Raw genomic sequence first — 23,162 nt, 5'->3', positions numbered from 1 at the left:
CAGTCACCTCGAGTTAAACTCCGGCCCTTTAATCTCGGGTCCGATTTGTCCCGAAGCCGCGGAGGAAGGCCCTCGTGAATACCCCAGGCTCCGCCCCCTATAAGCCCCGCCCACAGGGCTGGGCTTCATTGCACGTGCTCACCCGGCTCCTTCGCGATCCGCCTCCTAGGAAAGACTCATTCTCGGGGCGGGGGGATACGAGGCGTCGTAGGGAACGTTGAACATGGAAAAACCACAATAAAGAGAAGGCCCTGAAGCAATCTTTATTCAATTTTCACCATAAGTTTTCCTCAGGGTTCATGATATTGACAGGCCTTGGCCTTCCCTTCTCAAGGTCGCTTTTCCTTCCTCCCACCCCTTCAGTTGGTGGGGTCCCGCGTGGCCGGCCTCGCTCGGCGGACTCCAATTCCCAGCGTGCCCTGCAGGGCAGTGCGTGGCAGCGGCACGTGACGTCGGGGGTGGGAGCTGGCCAGTGCTGAGGGGGCGCGGCGCGGAGGGGCGCGGAGCCGGGCGGCTCGGGGCCCAGAGAGCGCCGCGGCCGGCAACCCGCCGGCCCCTGACAGCCCCCTCCCCCCCGGCGGACGACGACGACGACGAGGGTGCCGGTCATGGCGGAGCAGCGAACCGAGCGCGGGCCCTGAGCACCACCGCATGGAGCGGGACGAACGGCCGCCTAGCGGAGGGGGAGGCGGCGGGGGCTCGGCGGGGTTCCTGGAGCCGCCCGCCGCGCTCCCTCCGCCGCCGCGCAACGGTGGGTGAGGGGCGTGCAGAGTCTCGCCGGGCAAGAACCAGCCTCCTGTCCCCTACCCCGGGGATTCCCCTCCTCTCAGCCGACTCTCACTCTGGGAAGCCGCGGCGGCCCGGGATCCCCTCAGCGCGGACCTTCACCCCGGTCCCCCTCGGCGCGGACCCTCCCTCTCCTCCCCCTCCTTCCCGGTTCCCCTCCGCGCGGATCCTCCCCCTGCCTGGTTTCCTCCACCCCGACCTTCGTTTTCCCCTCCCCTCTGTCCCCTCAGCACAGGCCTCCCCTCCCCCCGTCCCTCTGCGCGAATCCTCCCCCCTCCCCCAGGTCCCCTCTGCGCCGGCCCCTCTCGCTCTCTCCCGGTCTCCTCACCTCGAGTCCCGTCAGTGGGGAAGCCCCCCTCCCCCTCGGGTTCCCTCTGGTCCGAGCCTCCCCTTCCCCCCTCCGGGGACCCCTCTGTGGGGGTCTCTCCCCCAAAGGGTCCCTTCGGCGCCGAGCCTCTTCCCCTCCCCCCCACAAGTCTCCCCCACGCGGGTCCCTCCTCCCTCCGCGGACTCTCCCTCTGCGCCCTGCCGCCGCCACACCCTCGACCCCTTGGTTTTCTCTGCCCCTCACCTTTTTGGAGCCTCTTTCCCTCTCCTCTGCGGTGCCGCGCTTCCGTTGCTGCCCCAGCCTCCACCTCGGCGCCGATCCCCAGTTCCGTAGCTACCGGCTCAGCGGTTCCCTTTCGGACCCCGCACCCCGCTTCTCTGCGCTCCTTCCCCGCGCTCTCCTGCCCGCCTGCCCCCCCCGCCCTGCTCAGCCCCTTCTCCCCGCTGGCTCAGAGTTCTGGCCCGACCGGGTGCCCGGGACACCTGCCTCTTCCCTTCTTACACCCGCCTGTCCCGGCCCGCGCCTGCCCAACCTCAGTTCTCCTCTTCCCTTTCGCGATCCCGGAGCCCAGGCCCGGAGGATTCCTCACCTGGCCCGGCCCTTCCCACCGCTCTCTCCCTGCCCCCACGTCCGGGCCAAGTCCTCAGGTTCCTCGGGGCTATGGCTGGGCCCGACTCACCCTCCTCCCCCCGGCTCTCTGCTACCCCCGCAGGGTGTTTTATTTGTATCTGTTTGATATTTTCCCCCTCAGTGTTTGCCGCGGAATGTTTTTATTGGTAACGTGTAAGGAGCTTTTGTGAGGTCGTAAAAGGTGAACTTTTGAACTTGGAAAGCGCCCTGGAGCAATTAGCGCAGGCGATAGCCCCGGGAGGCCTGCATTACAAAGGGTGCTCGTACCGGCCCGCAAACGCTTCGGCGGCAAACCCGATTTATTTATTTATTTGCCCTGCCTTCCACCTTTCACATCTCCTCATTTCCGAATAAAGGGCAGGCTCTCGGAGATCCGTGTCTCCTCCCCTCTCTGCGCCATAAACGCGCAATTCTCTGAAAGATCTAGGACCGAACAGTGTCTAACAAGTAACAGATTTCAAATTGAATGCGAACACCCGGGACAGTTAGGAGGCACTAAAAATTAATTGCTTTAGCAAGAAGTTTCTCAATCAGCACAGTGACCTGGCAGGTGTGAAGAAAGTAACCTGAAAATAGGTCACTTGGGCGCTCAGTTGTTGAATGAATGAGGAGCTACGCAAGGGGAGAAATCTTGGGGGGGATCTGCGCCTTTATAAATTTATTAACTCGTCAAACATTTATTGCCAGTTGAGTAGATCTGGTATTTTTTTTTTTTTTTTTACTAGTTAAGGGAAAAGTCTGTTTCGAAGAGAGCCTGCTTAACTTCACTTAATGTTGCTGACCAAATAGTGATATGTTTTCAAAGCTCTTGTCCTTTTCTGAGATGTCTGTGATGTGTGGTATCTAGGTGGCTGGCAGTCCCTTGGGATGTCTTTGGAGACTAATTTCTGAATGTGAACATGTTTGAGATCAATAAAATCCCGTGTCACAAAGGAGGAGGCTGGAATCCAGTTAGGGTAGAAGGAGACAGTATCATAGGAACAAAGGATTTCTTTAGTGCTTTTGACTTGTAACGTTTTAAGAGGCGATTTGGTTGGTGTTAGTGTGTTAAAGTTGTAAATCGTGATGTAAAATTTATCATGCTGATTTTTTACCCAAGTCCCAGATCTATATTATGGCCCATATTAGTGTGTGTATTTTCATAATGCCTTTCTGTGTGTCTATACTTCCTGTATCCACCTGTGCGACACATAGCTGATGGATTGTACTACAGACAGTACTTTCAATTCTACTTGAGAATATTGTTGTAAGGGAAGCCTAGGAACTGCATTTGCTATTAATTATTCATTAGTACATTTTAAAGAACTCAGTGGTAATTTTAAGTCTTAATCAAATTTCCCTTTCACAGCCTCATTTCCTCAATCGGTCTGGACCATTTAAAAGAATGTTATCAAGCAATACATTTAGGCTAAGGTGGCATCAGTCCAATTTAGTGCTACAAATATTTCCTTTTTGTTGAAAACAGAATGGGATTTTGGCAGTTTGATGGGCTTTAAAGAAAATATGTGAAACATTAGACTGTTGTGGGAAGTTTTATTTTCTAGTGTAAAAATGAGCATTGTCTACTGTTTAACAATCTGTGTTCATTATCTCTTATAACGTAACTTGCTCACAGAAGAATTACCAAAAAAGAAAAAAAGTTTATCTTTGGAATGGTGGGACTTTTTTTTTTTTCTCATTCACTTACTAATTAATATTTTTCTCCAAAAGTAAATGAAACTGCTTAGATTCCAAGCAGAGAAAATGAATTCTCCTGGCTTTTTATCCTAGCGACTGATTTCTATTTTGTATGAACTATTTGCAATAGATAGCTATCTAGATAGGTCTTTTGGTTTGTGTCATGAAGAAATAAACTGGAGGTGGAATTTTAGAAGTGTCTTCCTGCCAGAAATGCCATTGATGCTGAATTTACAGTCCTTTAAATGGTTTTAATGGTTTTTATTATTCTATTGCAATAGAGTTGCTAGCCTTTTGATGCACCATCACCCTTCCAGGAATTCCCTGTGCTGACTGCGCTAGATATTTTCAGTTGTTGCTTTTAGGTTTTGATGACAAACATGAACTCACTTAGTCATAATTTTAAAGGAAGATGAATGATTTGAGGAAATATATGCTGAATATTGCACTTGTTCATTTTATTTTAAGAGAATAAGGGAGTAGACTTTTAAATATTTCAAGCAAAGGAAGATAATAAGCCACTCTAAGTAATTAAAGGCATGTTTTATATAATTACACTTTAGAGGAATTGGGGAGTTCACTATATAACATCATGCCCTTTTTCTGCTAAGACCATAGCATCCGAATGTTTATCCCTGAAAATACATTAGCAGATGTTTTCCATGACAATCTAACTTTTCAGTTCTGTGACTTTAAAGATCAAGTTAGTTCTGAGTCACCTCAGAATTTTCTACTTCCATTAAGAAAAAACATACTATAGTACTGTTGTTCTTTAGTAAAACAGCAAACAGGTGTTTTTTTAGTAGGTTCTGTGACCTCCAAAGAACAGTGAAAGGCAACAATGAACAGATTCATTGGTGATTTTGAGCAGCTGAGGTGTGAAATGACCACATTTCCAATCTCATATTTACCATCCATTATCTTCTTTCTGAGCATTTGTTTCATGTAATCAGAATATGAACATGACATGTTCCTAATCCATAAATCATTCTGAATTCTATAGCAAAAGTGTATGTGTGTGTGTGTGTACTGCATGAATTAGCATGTGAAAGGGAGTTAGCGAGGGGGAGGAGGGAGATGAGCTAATGAAAAAACTGCTGGTAAATTTCCTAAAATATGCCCAAATCATGTATTCTGTATTTTATTCATAATTTCTTGGTTTCTCAAATTTTTCCACTTTTTCCTGGGGTTGTGGAGCAAAGGTTTAAATATCTAGGTTTAGGTTAGTGGAGATTGGAGGGTAGAAATGCCAACTGCAAGTATGATATTGGTAAAGGAAGTTTCCATACCACTTCTAGTGCCTGTTGTGCAAGATGGCTTTAAATTGCTAATGATACTTGTGTGTTCTGGGGCCTGGGGCTGTATTTGTGAGTTTCATCCTGTATTAAGACACCATCACTTTGTTTTTATAACTAGGTGGGTATTTATTGGTTTGTGTTGAATAAATTGGCCCATTAATGAATTGTATTCAGATGGTAGCTTTTGGCTTCAGAATTTCAAAAGCCAGGATAGCTCCTTCCACATTAGGAGACTTTATTTTCAGCAAGCTCATGTAGGTCTTCAGGGCCTTGTCATAATTTTTGGTTCTTGTATACTTTTGTGTTGTAGCCAAGTTAAATGACATTTTCCATTTAAGTATTTTTTCCATTTATATAATTAGGTTGAAAGTTAAATTTGGGAAGATGCCACTTATGAGTAAATTTTACGTTGTTGGTCAAATCTACTCTATTAAAGTAGGACAATAAAAATGCCTTATTTTGTGTGAACCAGTCATCTTATATGTGAAAAAGGTTCACAGTCAGAAAAATCAAAAGTTCTGAATCAACAGATAAATCTTGCATTTCAGCAAAGAATAAAAGAGTCTTTGAAACAATTTTAAATAGAAGGTAGCTATTGAATATGTCCACACAGGTAGTGATCTAATATACCCAACTCTTTGTAATACTTCGAAAGTATTTCTGAGACCAACAAGTTGTGAAAGAAAACGTTTTCTTTCAAACTTTTGTATTCTTAAGGTCAACTTTTTCCTGGTTCAGGTAGTTTCTTAAGGGTTTACGGATGCCTTTGATCGATAACTAGGGTTCAGAAATACCAGCATTATTTAAAGTCAGCAAGAAGTACTGAGCAGGTAATTCTTTTTCGGTTGTTGCGTCCCTGTTAGAGCCGAAGATTCAGATTCGTCTGAACTTATTCTTATATTAAAAAACAAAAAAAACAAACTCTGGATTAACTTTGATATACAGTATTCCAAGAATCAGGCCCAGTCTTCTATTTTTTGCTTGTTTTCCACCATGGCTTGTCTTTATGAAAAAGATAAGACTGTTAGACCTCAGATAATGGAAAATTAGAAGAAAACCATTGTGAGGTGGCTAACCTGCCTTTTCAGTGTGGTTTAGAAATAACTATAAGTAGAAAACTTTACTTGAAAGATTAAAACATTTCCTACTTTATTTCATTCTTCCCTTACTACCTGCTGTTAAACAGTAGCCTGCAGAGAACAGCTTTTCAAGAAACACATTTTTTTTTTGTTTACGATTATTTAAATAAGACTTTACTATGTAACCTGGTAATTCTAATTAACAGTGATTTAGTTGGGGAGCGAACCAGGATTTCCTCATCTGGCTGCCGGGGACCTGAATTGCTTTTTTCCCCACCCCCAGCGGCACCAAATCTTTTGATCCCTAAGCTATAGTGGTTGTCATTTGAGAAAGCAAACTGAGAGAAAATAAGTTGCGAAAATAGTCTACTTTGAGGCTTCATTTGCATCTTGAAAGTTGTTCTTAGGAAAAAAATTATAGGGATAATTGAATCTTTAAAATTTATCTTGAAGGGCGCAAACTCTCATGTCTAAATAGAAAATTCCTGAATTTCCTTAAAAATACATTTTTTGCTTTAAAAATTGGGGGGATGTTTTAGTATTGACAATCACTATTTCAAAAGAGAAATTATCCTTATTATAAGTCCACAGGAGGCACGCAAGTGTTTTGAATTTCTTTAGGAATGTGTGTTTGGGGAAAACAAAAGTTAGCCTTTATGCAATGGAAAAATTTTCATTCAAAGTAGTTGTGGTTTCTCCATTAACATTATATTAATAAGTTCAAATAGAGAATCACAAATTCTTATGTCATATACTTAATAAACTGTACAGTTTGTTATATTAAGAGTTAATTTTAAAAAGTATCTTCAAATGATGAAGTCTTTGGATCTTAATTGCAAACCGTACACCTTTCAGTTTGTTTACATGGGAGAAGCTATTCAAGCATAAACCACAGATGGCAGTAGCAGCATATTTTTCTATTTTCTGGACGGACTCTGGCCTTTAGGTTGGTGTCAATTCTACGGGCACTGTTGATAAGTCAGCTGCCAAGTATAATGTTTCCAAAACCAATTCCCTAGGCAGCAACATGTAATGTATTCTGGAAACAAATCCGGGCAATTGATTTGAAGATACACTCTGTGGGTGGTTTGAACCAGAGTAGTGATTTTGCTCTCATCTCAGAGTGAGAAATCATAAAGAGAAATTGGTAATAATGATAGAGGGAATTGTTTGAGTAATAAGCTATAGCACATTGGAATGGCAGTGGTGATATTAGCAAAGGATATATCAAACATAGATACCTGCTTGAACAACTATTTGCATTGGAAACAATTTGTAGTTTTTTAGAAAATATGCTCAAGAATTATAATTTTGAGAGAGAGAAATGCACAACTAAATTCTTCATGTGGAAGAGGTAGATAGCCTTCTCAACTCTTTATTTCCAACTCCTTATATTTCATAGTATCAGGGAATTTTTTATCTGTCTATAAAAGCATTTCAGAGGTCTGTGAATGCTTGCTCTTCCATCCCATCATTGTAGTGTCAAAATTTCTGTGTTCTTAATTTTTCCCTTTAAAACCATTGTTTGAAAAAGGACATAATTAATTAAACAGATTTTTTAAAATGCCTGTAATACTTCCTTTGAGTCCAGAGGTATAATTTCATAGTTTAAGACTCAGGAAACATTCCAGTAACAAATCTGTGCCAAAATGAAGGACATACTGATTCAGTGACCTGGGGGGGTGGGGGAGGACTACATTAACTTGTGTTAGTTTTCATTTGAAAAATTAATTCATGCATTCATTTCAATCTTGAAGCTGTACTGCCTTAGAAGGATTGAAGATTCAGTCTTGATTTTTTTTTGTTACTTTCTTATGCTCTACTGTATGATACAGTGTTCTTTTTATCACAGTTAACTCCAATTTATGCAATTTAGTTTTCCTCTCACAAAAGAAAAAAAGAGGACATGTGAAGCCTTATACATTTTTTATCTTGCTTCCTCATCTCTTGCCTTTTAAAACTTGTAAGTGATTAATGAAATAGTATGCAGTTGGATTGTATCTTTTTATCATTCATTTGTTACTAGATCATTTCTGACTTAATATCTTCCTACTTACTGAGTCCTTAAATTTGTTAATTTACTGTATTGTGTAAACCAGTGATTTTCAAAGTGTGGTCCATGAACCTCTTTGGGGTGGGGTCCCTGAAACCCTTCTGGAAGTTCTTGAGGTCAGAATTATTTTTCTAATAATGCTGGCATTATTTGCCTTTTTTTTTTTTTTTTTAACCGTGTTGAAATTTGCATTGATACTGCAGAAACAATGGTGGGTAAAAATTGTTGGCACCTCAGCAGAAATCAAGGCACCATACTGTACTAGTAATTGTATTCTTTAACTCCACGTACTTGTATTTAAAAAAAAAAGCTATTTTCACTGAAGAATGTCCTGGATGAAGCAGTAAAAGTGATTAATTTTATTAAATCTCTACCCTTGAGTACACATGTTTTTGATATTCTATGTGAGGAAATGGCAAGTACACACAACGCATTTCTGCTGCATACCGAAATAGAATAGTTTTTTTTAAGGAAAAGTGCTTGTGCAATTATGTTGTGAGCTGAACTGGCTGCTTTTTTCATGGAACACAATTTTTACTTGAAAGAACAATTGACAAACCATATTCAGACTTGGGTATTTGGCAGATCATGTTTTGGAAAATGAACAGTGAGCCTGTTAGGCCAGGGAAAACTGACAGTGTTTGTTGATGGTGAATAAAATTTGAACTTTCAAGTGACAATTAGAATTTTGGAAAACTTGCACCTACCACTTTGAGCTTGACAGCTTCCCAATACTTTAAGCCTTTTCTGATGAGCCCAGTGGTGATATTATTGATAAATGTGATTTTTTTGATATTACATAAGGAAATGTGTCAACATTTTGAAGATCATATTTCAGTGAAGGAGAATGTTCCATATTATCCTTTGTATGATGTGACAAAATTCTGAATGGGGAAAAGATGTGTTCAAAACGCCAGAGAGACCAATGGATTTTAACGTAACAGAGTACACAAAGTTCATTGATATGGTTTTAGATTTCACATTGAACTAACCTCTTTAAGAAACCACCACTTACTGAGTTTTGGTGTATTATCAAAGGAAAATACCCACAATTATTTTAATTAGGACATACTTCTTTTCCAATTATAAATCTACGTGAGGCCAGATTTTCCGCATATACTTCAACCAAAACAGTATATCACAGCATACTGAATGCAGAAGCATATAGGAGTATCTAGCTGCCAGAATTAAACTAGATATTAAAGAGATCAGCAAAAATATAAAACAGTGCCACTCTTCTCATCAATCTTGTTGTTTTGTTGGAAATTATAGTTATTTTTCATAAAAGTAGGTTATTTATATTAACATGTAATGTGTTGTTACTTTTAAATGAATTAATAGATATTTAAAAAAATTTCATACTGTGGTAAACAGCAATAGATATAACCCATGTAAACATTAGCTCTTGGGGTCCTCAATAATTTTTAAGTGTGTAAAAGGGCTCCTAAGACCGCTCAGACCAAAGTAATGGGAGAACCTCTTTTTTCTAAATGGACCGACTTAATGTATAAGAAAATGGTGACTTTACTAAATACTGTTATTAGAACTTAGTTATTTTGGGTTTTTTCTTTCTTTTTAAAAACTCTGTAAAGGGGCTATGGAGAAAAAAAATGAAAATAAGTTCATATCATTTTAAGTTTTCTTTACTTGAGACTAAATGAAGTTCATGTCACTGAGTTCTCTGATAAGGCTTTTGTTACCTGCTACATGAAACCTGTTGCTTAACTTAATTATTTGTGTTAGAAATTTTCCAATAGAACCTGTTTCCTCACCAAGGGTGGATTTATAATTGGAAATAAATCTGACAACACAAAAATACTTTATTACTTGATAAGAATCATTGCTATAAAAATTAAATATTTATGAGATAAAAATCCTATCTTGCTTTTTAAAACTTCCATCAAGAATAGTTGTGATAAACCATAATGGAAAAGAATATTAAAAAAAGAATGTATATATGGATGTATAACTGAATCACTTAGCTGTACCGCAGAAATTAACACAACATTGTAAATCAGCTATACTTCAATTAAAAAAAAATAAGTAAAAGAACCCAAAATTATGAACATAAAAGAAAAGAATAGTTTGCTTGTTTGCTTTCAGTAGACATGTTTGGCTTCTAAAGTTGTGATTTTGGCAAAGTCAATTTGTAGATTGGTTTTCCTTTAACCTGGTTTGCACTGAGAGAGGTGGTAATAAAGTCTGTATAGGAGAAGTATCTCCTCTTCTGGTGTTAAGAATACCCTTTCCTAGTGTGAGTAACATTTTAGTGTAAGTCAATTACTGTGTTGTTAAAGGGTTAGGGATTTACTCCTTAGGGTAGTTGCTAGGTAGAATTCATTCTGTAGTGAGCTTGCTGGCAGAAGAAATGTCACAGAACAATGTGAGTAACAGTAAGGAGTAACTGGATCAGAACTTAAGATGAAGATTGGTGGATGATGAACGATCAGTGTGATATTTGGGCTACCTTCCTGAGAGCTCTCTAGTTATCTTGATGTTCTTGGAGTTTCACGTAATGTACCTTTCAAAGCATTTTTGTGTTCTCTGGGCGGGGTGGGGGGGCAGCTTAGTAATGAGAAGATGCCTTTCCTTTTTCATTTTAATGCTTGGATATTATTTCAAGTGTCAGATGAGTTAAATCGTGCTAATTACTAAGCTTAATAACTGAGGCAGATTTGTTTTTTTTCTTCCATATTTTTGCTGTACTCTCGAAATCTAACCTGTTAGGAGGCTTCTCTCTAGCCTTACAGCCCTTCCTCCAAAATGCCTTTTTAGCAGGATAATAAACCACCTGGGGGAAACCCCCCACTGATATCTATTCAGAGGGCTTTGTTTTTTGGAAGCCGCAGTAGTAGTCTCAGCAAAGGAGGAAGGATTTTGGTTAGATAGTGTGAGAGGGAAAGAGCAGGGACTCTGGAGTGTGGCAGAACAAAGATCACAACTATGTGACTTTGTCACTTGACTTCTCTGAACTTTAGTGTTCTCATTGAATAATAATAGCAGCTAACATTTATATAGTTGTTATTATATAATATTCTAAGCACCTTACATATATTAACTCACTTTATTCTCATAACCCTGTGAGGTAGGTGTTCTATTATCATCTCCATTTTACAGATGTGAAAACTGAAGCCCACAGAGGTTAAGCCCTAGATTTTACAGTTAGTAACACCATTAATCATTTGTTTCCTAGGTTTAATCTCTCCTTCCACTCCCCTTCTCCCCACATACTATAATGTTTCTGAAATTGAGGGTAGGGTTATTAGGATTCCTGACAAAGTCTGTAGAGTGCCAAGCATGGTGTCTGCCTCAAATCAGACACTTGTGAATCCAGGCCATTTATAGTTATTGAGGCGGCCCAGAACTCAACTCCCAATAGATTAGAGAGTCACAGAGATCCACCCTTAGAGTTGCAAGTGACTTTTTTCTTTCTCTCATGTTAGCTTTAATAAGCCGACCAGAAAATAACTGAGCAGAAAATAATTTTGCAGAATCAGAGATAATCCTTGGGTGCTAAGGAAAGAAGGAGTTTTGAGTCATTCAAGGCAGGGATACCATATCTTGTATCTGTAGCGTCAGCACTAAAAACACAAGGAATTGGTGTTTCATGAATGTTGAATGAATGGACGAATGAAAGAACGGTCAGGTCAGGAATCTTGAGTCTTTTGCTTTAATCAGAGCCCTTTGAGTCTGAGTTCTTTGCTGGTAGTCAGAGAAAGTCTGCAAAATATAAGGGAAGGGAATGTGCTTTTCAGTCACTTGAGAAAATTGGGGCCAGTATGTAAGTCAAGCCGTGTGTTGAAGCTAAATCCAAGGTTTGACAGGCCCTCCTGGAACCAGAATATAGCTACATTTCTGTTTGGAAATGTAGCTCTCATTATACCTAAAGTGACCAGATACACCAGATTAAGATGTGATGGCCAATAAACCCCTGGCTGTTTGCTTGACTATGTTGGGGAATGTGGTTTAGGAAAAAGATGGCCTTTGTCCCCTATACCTTTTTTATTTCTGCCACACAAAAGCTGGCTAAGGGCTTCCCTGGTGGCGCAGTGGTTAAGAATCCACCTGCCAATGCAGGGGACACAGGTTCGAGCCCTGGTCCGGGAAGATTCCACATGCCGCGGAGCAACTAAGCCCGTGCGCCACAACTACTGAGCCTGCGCTCTAGAGCCCGCGAGCCACGACTACTGAAGCCCGTGTGCCACAACTACTGAAGCCAGCGTGCCTAGAGCCTGTGCTCTGCAATAAGAGAAGCCACCACAATGAGAAGCCTGCGCCCCGCAACAAAGAGTAGCCCCCGCTCACTGCAACTAGAGAAAGCCTGCGTGCAGCAGCGAAGACCCAATGCAGCCAAAATTTAATGAATAAATAAATAAATTTATTAAAAAAAAACGGGCTATATGAAAAAGAGGAGGACCAATCTAAGGTTGATATGACCTTTTGAAAATGGAAATATAAGAACCAGTTGTCTAAAGCTTGTAAAATATAGATAGTGATTTCCTAGCAAGGAGATGGTGAGACTGATGTGGCAGTGGGGGTTAATAGATTATGGTAGCAATGTAGTTTGAGCAGGAAAGGACTTGCGAGAGGAGGCCAACCACATTATTTGAGGAGGTATGAGGCTCAGGAAATAGTTGATGTGCCTAGGTTTTGCCTGGGTTCTCATTCTAGCTCTCTTATAAAGGCATGTCTCTGTGAGTCCACGTATAAAATGAAGGAGCTAAATTAGATAATCCCTGAAGGAATTCCAGCTTTATGATGAAATGAATTGGGTAAAACAGGAAGTTGCAATTTAGGAAAGCCCTGCCTAAAGCAAATAACTATGGTACTCACAGCCCAGATTCATTGGGATGATTTTGATTTCAGATACTGTTCAATAATCCCTCAAAGAATATTTACATTCCTTAATGCTTACCATACATTGTTTCCCTGTTTAAATTTTAGAATACCTGGCTGCTTTAAAGTCTGTAGGATCACATAATTTACATGTAAATTCTGTTCTCGGGGTCTGCCGCATAGAAATGTTTGCAGTTAAAGTTATGACATTATGATAATTTGTAATGTAAACTCGAAATTCAATGTAGAGTTTTCATTTGTTTTTTTCTTTTTAACATGATCACTTTTCTTCTCATTTATAGCCCCGCCCCCTCAGTGCCACACTTTTCTTTTGTAAGTACATTTTCATTCATTGAGTCAAACCCATAGTTCATTTCAGAGTTTTCTCTCATTCCTTGTAAAGGAATTTTTATCTGCAAAAATCATTCAGCATTGAGAGGAGTCCTATCTTCTTAAGATCAGATGCTCTGAGTTTGAGAACTTGAATTCATTAAGGAAAATTGCAAAACCTCCTTAAATGCTGTTGGTCTGGAAAAAGGGAACCCAGCAGGAAAGGGGCGGCAATGTATGGGGGAGGGGTAGAGGGGGGTTAGCAAGGGAGCTGCAGTTGAAATATTCATCAATCATTTTACTGGCACCAGGAAACCAATCAGCCTTTTAGGGGAGAGAACTTAATCAATCACCTAATGTGGGAAATTACAATTGCTTTCCCACAAAAAAATATTCCCTTACTTGCTGACAGATTAAATCTGAAAGATAGTTGGGCTGGCTGGAATTCAGAGCTAACTGCTGGCGAGCAGTTACTGAAAGTACTACTGTGATGAAAAAATGCATTTAACATTTGAAGATAAAATGTACTATCTGCCATGAGCCTTTTAAAAATATTTCAAAGTAAGTTTGCTTTTCATATAGTGTGCCCATTAATAAAAAAACAGTTACTGAGCATCTATGGGTAATATGAAGTGTGTGAAATACTGTAAATTTATTCTCCAAAGCTAGTTTCAGGAGCATAGATAGGGCTCCTGGCTGAAGGATACCCAGTGTTTCCAGTGCCGTGTTTGGAAAGCAAGTTTAGAGCGTTGTCTAAGGGACGCTTCCTGGGGAACACAGTTGGAAGTGCTTGCATACAAGCAGGAGGGATTTAGCTGTATCTTGTATTTAGATTTTAAATGGTGTGATCTCTGAGTTCTGTGCTTGAATTGCCTGTGGCCCTTAGGTTCCTTAGGTGTGAGCTGTTTAGGAATCTAATGATTTTAAAATTAGAAATGTATAATCACTGTAGAAAATATGGAAACTGAAGGGAAAATTACCTATAATCTTGTCTCCAAGCAACTTTTATTAGCATTTTCTTATGTTTTCTTCTAGACTTTCTTCAAATCCTAGTTTTTTTGCGTATTGTTGTGATCATACAGTATACACCATTATGTTTTATGCTTTTTGTTTAATTTTAAGCCTTTTTCTCATGTTATAAACTTTACTGATTCAACATTAACTTATTTAAAACTTTTAATAGCTATATGACAGCCCACTGTTTTTCACTGTTGGACATTAAGATAGTTTTTGGTTTCTCACTGGTATAACAATACTGCTCAGACTATCTTGTGCTTTCTTTTATTTTGGCTTATTTTTGGGGGGATAAATGTTTAGAAGTATGTATCTACCTCGGTGTACCATCGCCAACAACCAGTTTAATTTACACTAAGATATCTTGTATACTAACGTCTAGGACTTATTACTATTTTTTTAATAAATGCCTCATGCTTGAGATAGAATTGAGACACTGGTAGGCTGTTTCCTCTGTTCTCATGTTATGGAGGGATATGTGAAGTCATTCCCAATGCCTTTTGTCCTCTGAATCTTTTAGATTTCTGGCACCAGGCCCCCCATGCACATTGCCTTCCACCCCCCGCCCCAGTATCTCCAGCCTGGTCAGAGCAGTGCTTAAGGACCCTTCTGAGGCTGCCTTCTTTCTCTTATAGATCATGGGTGAATGGGTCACAAAGACACTCTGGAGCCTTCTCTGGTTGCCTCTAAAAATTTCAGGAGGATGGATTGGGGGGTGGGGGGTGTGTGTCTCTCTGTCTTCAAATACAACTATATCAACTTCCTCAAAGTCTTGAATATGTCCTAAAACTTAAAACTGAATTTGATTGGAAATTAAGTACATGGAGAGAGAAGTTAAACTTACATTCCTTTAGATATCTGCATAATCTGCATGGCTTCTTCAGTGGCTGAAACACTGACTCTGCACAGCGTTTGATAGTGAAAAACCTAAATAAATTTTATGCTAATTTGAAGGGCATTCATAATTTTTAACAGGGCTGGTTTCAGAATGGAAACAAATATTTTCAGAGTCTGGCTATCTACAAATTTTGAATTAAATCATAAATCATACTTGCTGAAATTAAGATTTAAGAGTCTTCTAGTAATTTTAAAAGTTGAGGTTGATTGAGAGTAAGCACAAATGTTTGAAGATCATTTGCTCTGCTTCTTTGTGTTCACCACTGGTGGTAAGAGAGTTTGCAATTTGCCAAGACACAGTTTTTATAAGGCTCTTTAATAAGAAAGTGAATAAGCCAGCTGCTCTTTCCCTGGACTATACCAATTGCAGACCTCCTCAAATCCTGGTTAGTAATTAAAAGCCTTGAGATGACCTTGAATCTAACTGAACCACAAAAGCTGTCTTGAGTTAAATTTATAGTCCTTGTTGTTTTCACAGGAGGTTAGGAAGAATCATATTCTGTTTGCTAAAACATTAAGGGTAGCCTTGGGTGTACGTTGAAGATAGAAATAATTAATAAGAGGCACTTTTAAAGTGCAGAAGAGAAGCCTGGAATGGACAAAAAAAAATTAGCTGTGTCATTTCTTCGTTGAGCATTTGAAATATGTATTTGAAGAGGTTTAAGGTAGGGTGATGTTTTTCAAAGTGTCAGTTTGCTTAAAAGATCTTTCTTTTCCCCATCTTAATATAAAGAGATTTTTGAACCCAGTGTTCAAAATCAGAATAAATGTTTAATGCTTTTTAAAAGTAACAGTTTAATTCATTCTTAAAATATTTTACAGGAGTGGGAACTTTGTTAGTAAAAGTTCCTGATTATACTGAGGCAAAAATGCTTTGTATTTGGGCTGTATCATGAGATGTATGAGTAGAGAATTTTTCTGCTTACCAAAAAGAGCAAAATATATTTTCAGTTGTTTAGAGAGCCTTGAACTACTATCTTATTGATAGGAGGAAAGTTGAAAATGTTGCTACAAGAAAAGTCAAGTTTTATGTGTCAGTAGGTGAGATAAGACATTTCTCCTAGCATCATAAATGTGATAAATCCCTGAAGACCCCAGTAGTAAGGCAAACAGTTTGAGCAAGCACTAATGTCTTATATAGATTGTATAGACTTTAGGATTATTTTAGTTTTTACATTTACTTAATGAGGCTAGCCTACACTTTGACCAAAATAATTGATCATAAAATTATATACCTGTGTGTGTGTGTGTATGTGTATGTACACACACATCAAGGATTGTCAGTGTGGGATCCCTAAAGATGGTAGTACGGGTTCTCAAGCAATTTCAGTTGTGCAAAATTTGATCTGAAATCATATGAGTAATAAGGTTGTCCAGCCTAAATAAAGTAATAATGTCTCTACAATCTTGACTTTTGCCTTGAAAGTATTCTAGTTTAGTCTGGCAGCAGCAGTGCCACTCAACCTCTGAACAGCAGATACAAATTTTTGCAGAAGAGGGTAGAATAAATAGTTATTGTAGTATGGTAGACAAACTGCATTGGTATGGGTGGCAATTTAAAATTATTTCAGAGAACTATTATTATGATGTAGTGATTAATTAGGTGTGTTAGGGCATGAGCTCTAGTTGGACCTGGGTTTAAAGCCTGTCTCTCCTACTTTCTTCATTTTTTTGGAGGGCAGTGGTGCTGAAAGGATGTAGAATCACCACACAAGTTACTGGAGAATGAATTGATGTAGTGTGTGAAGAACCTGGAGTGTAGCTGTGTTACTGTACGAAGGTTATTTAACATTTCTCAATTTCCTTATCTGTAAGTAATGTTAATATACCTACTTCATGGGTAAGCAAGCCAGTTCACCGAAATCCAAGTCATTGAAACTAGTTTGCCGTATATCCACTTTACCCAATATTCAATTCAACAAAAATCAATTTGCTGAATCTAATTTGTAGAACTTACAGAATTTGTTGTCAGTTTCCTTCTTCTAAATTGCTACCCTGTCATTTTTTACCCTTTTCTTTTCTCCCTTTTCCTGTACCCCATCTCTTCCCCCATTACCTGCAGCCCAGAGCAGACTGTGTTTTTCCACCAGCAGAGGTCCCCTCTCTGCCCTGGCTCTTTCCAGCTGCAGGAGCAGCAGAGAGCTGGGATAGAGACAAACTGAACATTCTTGAAAATGCTGCTGTGCTAACTGTTGATCTTAATTTGGCAGAAATCTTTTTTTAAAAAATAAATTTATTTATTTAATTTATTTTTGGCTGCACTGGGTTTTCGTTGCTGTGCGCGGGCTTTCTCTAGTTGCGGTGAGTGGGGGCTACTCTTCCTTGTGGTGCACGTGCTTCTCATTGCGGTGACTTCTCCTGTTTGCAGAGCACGGGCTCTAGGCGCGCGGGCCTCAGTAGTTGTGGCATGAGGGCTCAGTAGTTGTGGCTTGCGGGTTCTAGAGCGCAGGCTCAGTAGTTGTGGTGCACAGGCTTAACTGCTCTGCGGCATGTGGGATCTTCCCGGACCAGGGCTTGAACCCGTGTCCCCTGCACTGGCAGGCACATTCTTAACCACTGCGCTACCAGGGAAGTCCCCGTGAATTGATTTTCCTGTCTATTATATTGTACTTTGTCTGTGCTAGGTTATATCTTTGAACATTTACTGTGGATTCTTGATAAATCATCTTGTGAAACCTATTCCTAATAGTTTTCTAATCCTAGAGGCCAGACTGGTGTAGTGTATGGCAGGCCAAACTTGGTATAATTGATACTTCAATAAAATTTTTCTAATACTTGGCATAAGCTAAACTGTATGATTCACTGTTCTTTGACACTTTGAACCCAGGGTTTCAACCCAGAGCTTATCCCAGGGTAAGATTTGTCAGCATGCCCTGGTGTGAAGTAATGGAGACTTTAGAACAAGGGTTTGAAATTTTATTATCTAGCTCATATGCTCTATTTAGAATTTTACCACTTTAAATTCTAAATCATAAACAAAAACCTAATGTCTCTCTTGATTAGAGCATGAAGTATTTGTGTTCTTCCTGTTGAAAGGAAAAAAATTTGTCCCAAACCAATTTCTTAGCTGAATTGTGATTTAGCAACTCTATTCATGTGCAAAATTAGTATAATTAGTACTTAGTTTGTGATCATTATCTTTCTCTAAAAATCTTGTAGTTAAGCATTTGTCTTTTTTCTTAAATTGAAATTTATTGTGTTCTTACCGTGTACTAATTATGTGTAGCAGTCTTATAAGGAGAGTTACATTATTACTGTCATTTTGCAGATGAGAAAACTGAGAGCAGTTGTGTGACTTGGCCTGGTAAATGGGAGAGATGGTATTCAAATATAGGCTGTTTGACTCTAGGCCTCACACTCTTGGAATCTCAGCACCATATTCTGATAGAGGAGGATCCTAAGGGTCATTTGTACCTTAAGGAGTCTAGTATTTAGAAGACATTGCTTTAATGGCAGATGCAAAAATTAAAACCACACTTCAGAGTTAATGCCGCCTCCATTTTTAGGCATGGGGACAGGTGTGCCCCTTGAAAATTGCTTGTTTAAATTCTAAACTTTTTTTTTTAACTGGCCATTTAAAAATTTATTTTATTTTAATTTTATTTACTTATTTATTTTTGGTTGCATTGGGTCTTCATTGCTGCGTGTGGACTTTCTCTAGTTGCGTCGAGCGGGGTCTACTCTTTGTTGCAGTGCACGTGCTTCTCATTGCGGTGGCTTCTTTTGTTGCGGAGCGCGGGCTCTAGGCGCGCAGACTCAGTAGTTGTAGCTCACGGGCTCTAGAGTGCAGGCTCAGTAGTTGTGGCGCACGGGCTTAGTTGCTCCACGGCACGCGGGATCTTCCCGGACCAGGGCTCGAACCCGGGTCCCCTGCATTGGCAGGTGGATTCTTAACCCCTGCGGCACCAGGGAAGTCCCTGACCATTTTTTTTTTAAAGATACCTTTTTGTGTTTCCAAGGAAAAGAATGAAGTCGAAAACCAATTAGTGGTGTTGGAGAAGGATGCTGTTGTGGGATTTAGGACATGTCCTTGCAAACAGGGAGGCAGTGCTGGCCCTGGGCATGTGACACAGAAGTAGGTCTCTGTGTGGAATGGGAGGGAATTGTAATACTTAATGGCTTTTAGGAAATAAAGCAAAATAACATTAGGCTACTTAATACTATGTGGAACAAGTTAAAAAACGAATATCGTGAACTGAAAACATGAAGACTGTAATATGGTAGTGACTGTAAGCAACCAGTATGTCTACACAACTTCAATTTCCAGGTCAGCTTGTATTTCAGTCTGCCTTGTTGACCTTATGAGTACACTCTTCTCATCTTGACATCATTAGTTAATATTCTAAAAATATCGTCACTTTGACTTATTCAGGAATGTGAAGCATATGCAGAAACAGGATTGCTAAAGTCAGATGAGAAGTGCTGTATACCAAGTAATGGTTCCCCACTCTGGAAGCCTGACATTTTTGGTATTTCACTTAGTTTTGAGATACATATTGGGAAGTAAGAATGCTACATTATGTTTGTGCTAATGCTAATGCATGATAATGTTAGAAGATGAACTTTACCCCTAAGCTGACAGACCTTATAACAGGTATCAAAAATTAAAAGGATGCATGTATTATACAAGTAGAGTATGATTTTAGTTGGGCAGGGTAGACTAGTATCTGTAGCTCTTAAACATGCCTCAGTCATTTATTTCCTTGGTCTGGTGATCTGAGATCTGAATGGTTGACCCAGAGGTCAGTTTTCACATGAATGCTGTAGCTTCATCAAGAAGCCAACATCTCAATAATAGCACTGAGTGATGACTTAATAAAAGGTCCTATTCTCTGTGTGTGCACAGAGTGGAACAGTTTCTCTAGAGCTGCTGCAAAGTGGTTTATGTTTTTTAATCAAGAAGTCTGGGCTTCCCTGATGGCGCAGTGGTTGGGAGTCCACCTGCCAATGCAGGGGACACGGGTTCGGGCCCTGGTCTGGGAGGATCCCACGTGCCGCAGAGCGGCTGGGCCCGTGCGCCGCAGCTGCTGAGCCTGCGCTCTGGAGCCTGCGAGCCATGGCTGCTGAGCCCGCGTGCCGCAACTGCTGAGGCCCGCGCGCCCGGGGCCCATGCTGTGCAACGGGAGAGGCCACCGCAATGAGAAGTCCGCGTGCCACGGTGAAGAGTGGCCCCTGCTTGCTGCGGCTGGAGGGGGCTTGTGCGCAGCAACGAAGACCCAGAGCAGCCAAAAATAAATAAATAAAATAAATTAAAAAAAAAAAAAGAAGTCTGTTTCACAAGTATACTTATATTTGTGGCTTGGAGGGTGAAAATCAGAATGACTTTCCCAACTATGATAATAATGGCTAACTCCATTTTCTTATCTTACAAGATGGCAGTGGAAAAGCTGAGAAGCCAGATACTAAAGAGAAAAAATGTGAAGCGAAGAAGGCTGATGTGTAGAGAACAAATGTATGGATACCAAGGGGGAAAGGGGTGGGGTGGGAGGAATTGGGAGACTGGGATTGACACATATACATTATTGATACTATGTAAAAATTAGACAACTGATGGGAACATACTGTATAGCTCAGGGAACTCTACCTAATGCACTGTGGTAACCTAAATGGGAGGGAAGTCCAAAAGGGAGGGGATATCTATGTGTGTATGGCTGTTTCATTTTGTTGTACAGTGTTGTACACAACATTGTAAAGCAACCATACTCCGATAAAAATTAAAAGGAAAAAAAAAAAAGGCTGATGCTGGTGGCAAGGTTAAAACGGTTAAGAAGGGGAAGCCCCACTGCAGCTGAAACCCTGTCTTGGTCAGAGGAATTGGCCAGTGTTCCTGATTGGTTATGTATTCCAGAAAGGCCTTGTACAAGATGAAGTATTCAGTAGCTAAATCCAAGGTTGAAAAGAAAAAGAAGGTGATGGTCCTTGCTACTGTCACAAAACCAGTTGGTGGTGACAAGAATGGTGGTACCCGAGTGGTTAACTTCGCAAAGTGCCTAGGTATTATCCTACTGAAAATGTGCCTGGAAAGCTGTTAAGTCATGGCAAAAAACCCTTCAGTAAGCATGTGAGAAAACTGCGTGCTGACATCACTCCTGGGACCATTCTGATCTGCTTCACTGGGCGCCACGGAGGCAAGAGGGTCATCTTTCTGAAGCAGCTGAGCAGTGGCTTGCTACTTGTGGCTGGGCCTCTGTCCCTCAATCGAGTTCTCTGCAGAACACCAGAAATTTGTCATTGCCACCTCCATCAAAATTGATATCAGTGGTGTGAAAAATCCTAGAACATCTTACTGATGTTTACTTCAAGAAGAAGAAGCTGTGTAAGCCCAGGCACCAGGAAGGTGAGATCTTCGACCCACAGAGAGAAATATGAGATTACAGAGCAGCGCAAGGTTGATCAGAAAGCTGTGGACTCACAAATTCTATGAAGAAACAAAGCTGTTCCTCAGCTCCAGGGCTACCTCCACTCTGTGCTTGCTCTTACAAATGGAATTTATCCTCACAAAATAGTGTTCTAAACTTCTTACAAAGAACCTAATTGAATAACCGGTCCATCTAAAAAAAAAAAATAATAATAATGGCTAACCTTTACTAAACCAGGTATTCTCTTGAGTGCTTTAAATTTTTTTTATTTCATTTAATCCTCTCCGCAGCCCTGTGACATGTATGTACTATTATTGTTGCCATTTTTACATTGGGAAAATGCCAAAGCCTTTAGGACCATGATTATCATTTAAGGCAGAGAGATATTACAGATGTTACTCCCTTTACACAATTTCTTCCTTCTGTAACATGGGGGCTAGACTGGGATGGAAGAGATTAGGGATGATTTATAAGGTTTCTTCTAGTTAAAAAAAAAAAAAAATCTAAGAATCTTGGCAACCTCTTAAGGGTTCCTCAAGTGTTAACGTTATGTCCTCTGTATCCCCTAGTATACACAACTGCCAACTTTTGAAAAATTCATAGACTTTAGAGCTGAAAAAATACTAAGAAAATTGGCCAGACTTTCTCATTTTACTGAAGAGAAAATGGAGCACAGAGAGAATAGATCCCTCAGCATTACACAAATGGCTTATTAGTACCAGAGTAAGGCTAGTGTTCAGGTGTCTTGCCTCCCTAGTGTATCACTTTATTGATGTCTCAACATAAGGAAATTGCTTTAACATCAGAGTGGGTATAGACATTTTAATCTCTGTATAAAGAGTTAAGAGTTTGGAAATAGGAATTGATGTTTTACCCTTTTCAAACTTCATGATGAGTCAAGGAAAAGAAGGTTCTAAAAAGTAGCTTTTCAAATGTTGGACTTGCTTATTTCTATGATTTTTTTTTTTTTTTTTTTTGGCGGTGCCATGTGGCCCGTGGGATCTCAGTTCCCCGACCAGGGATCAGACCCGGGCCCTTGGCAGTGAAAGCTCGGAGTCTTAACCACTGGACTGCCAGGGAATTCCCTATTTCTATGATTTAAGGCCTTCCATGCCATGCTAAACATGTTGAAAATGGGGAGCCAGCCAACAGGCACATGAGAAGATGCTCAACATCGCTAATCATCAGGGAAATGCAAATCAAAACTACAATGAAGTATCGTCTCACACCTGTCAGGATGGCTGTCATCAAAAAGAACACAAATAACAAATGTTGGTAAAGATGTGGAGAAAAGGGAATCCTTGTACACTATTGGTGGGAGTGTAAACTGGTGTAGCCACTGTGGAAAACAGTATGGAGGTTTCTCAAAAAACTAAAAATAGAACTACCATATATGACCCAGCAGTTTGACTCCTGGCTATATATCCAAAAAAACCAGAAACACTAATTCGAAAATATACATACACCCCAATGTTCATGGCAGCATTATTTACAATTGCCAAGATATGGAAGCGACCTAAGTGTCTGTCAACAGATGAATGGTTAAAGATGATGTGGTAATATACATACAATGGAATACTACTCAGCCGTTAGAAAGAATGAAATTTTGCTGTTTGCAGCAACATGGATGGACTTGGAGGTTATTATGCTAATTGAAATAAGTCAGACAGAGGAAGACAAATACAAAGTGTTGTATGATATCACTTATATGTGGAATGTAAAAAAATAGAACAGACTAGTGAATATAACAAAGAAGCAGACTCACAGATATAGAGAACAAACTAGTGGTTACCAGTGGGGAGAGGGATTGTAAGAATCTAGGGGTAGCCAGCTTTATTCATCTTTGTATCCCTTTTAACTTAGCATAGTGCCCTA

The 23,162-nt window shown here is 40.3% G+C and overlaps 1 protein-coding gene and 1 pseudogene across 2 annotated transcripts in view; both read left to right on the top strand.

The window, feature by feature from the left end:
- The first annotated feature begins 496 nt into the window (after window positions 1-496).
- The window catches only part of NR6A1 (nuclear receptor subfamily 6 group A member 1), a 216,229-nt gene continuing 193,563 nt past the window's right edge, over window positions 497-23,162 (top strand). For both annotated transcript variants that reach the window (XM_057548903.1, XM_057548901.1), the window contains exon 1: window positions 497-751. In XM_057548903.1, the coding sequence (XP_057404886.1) occupies window positions 652-751 (100 nt within the window). In that variant the 5' untranslated portion in view covers window positions 497-651. The remainder of the gene's footprint in view (window positions 752-23,162) is intronic.
- On the top strand, window positions 20,318-21,442 carry LOC102998415 (60S ribosomal protein L6-like; annotated as a pseudogene).

Source organism: Balaenoptera acutorostrata, chromosome 6 (genome assembly GCF_949987535.1).
Source record: "Balaenoptera acutorostrata chromosome 6, mBalAcu1.1, whole genome shotgun sequence".
Lineage (NCBI taxonomy): Eukaryota > Metazoa > Chordata > Mammalia > Artiodactyla > Balaenopteridae > Balaenoptera > Balaenoptera acutorostrata.
This window is presented reverse-complemented; position numbering and strand designations above follow the sequence as displayed.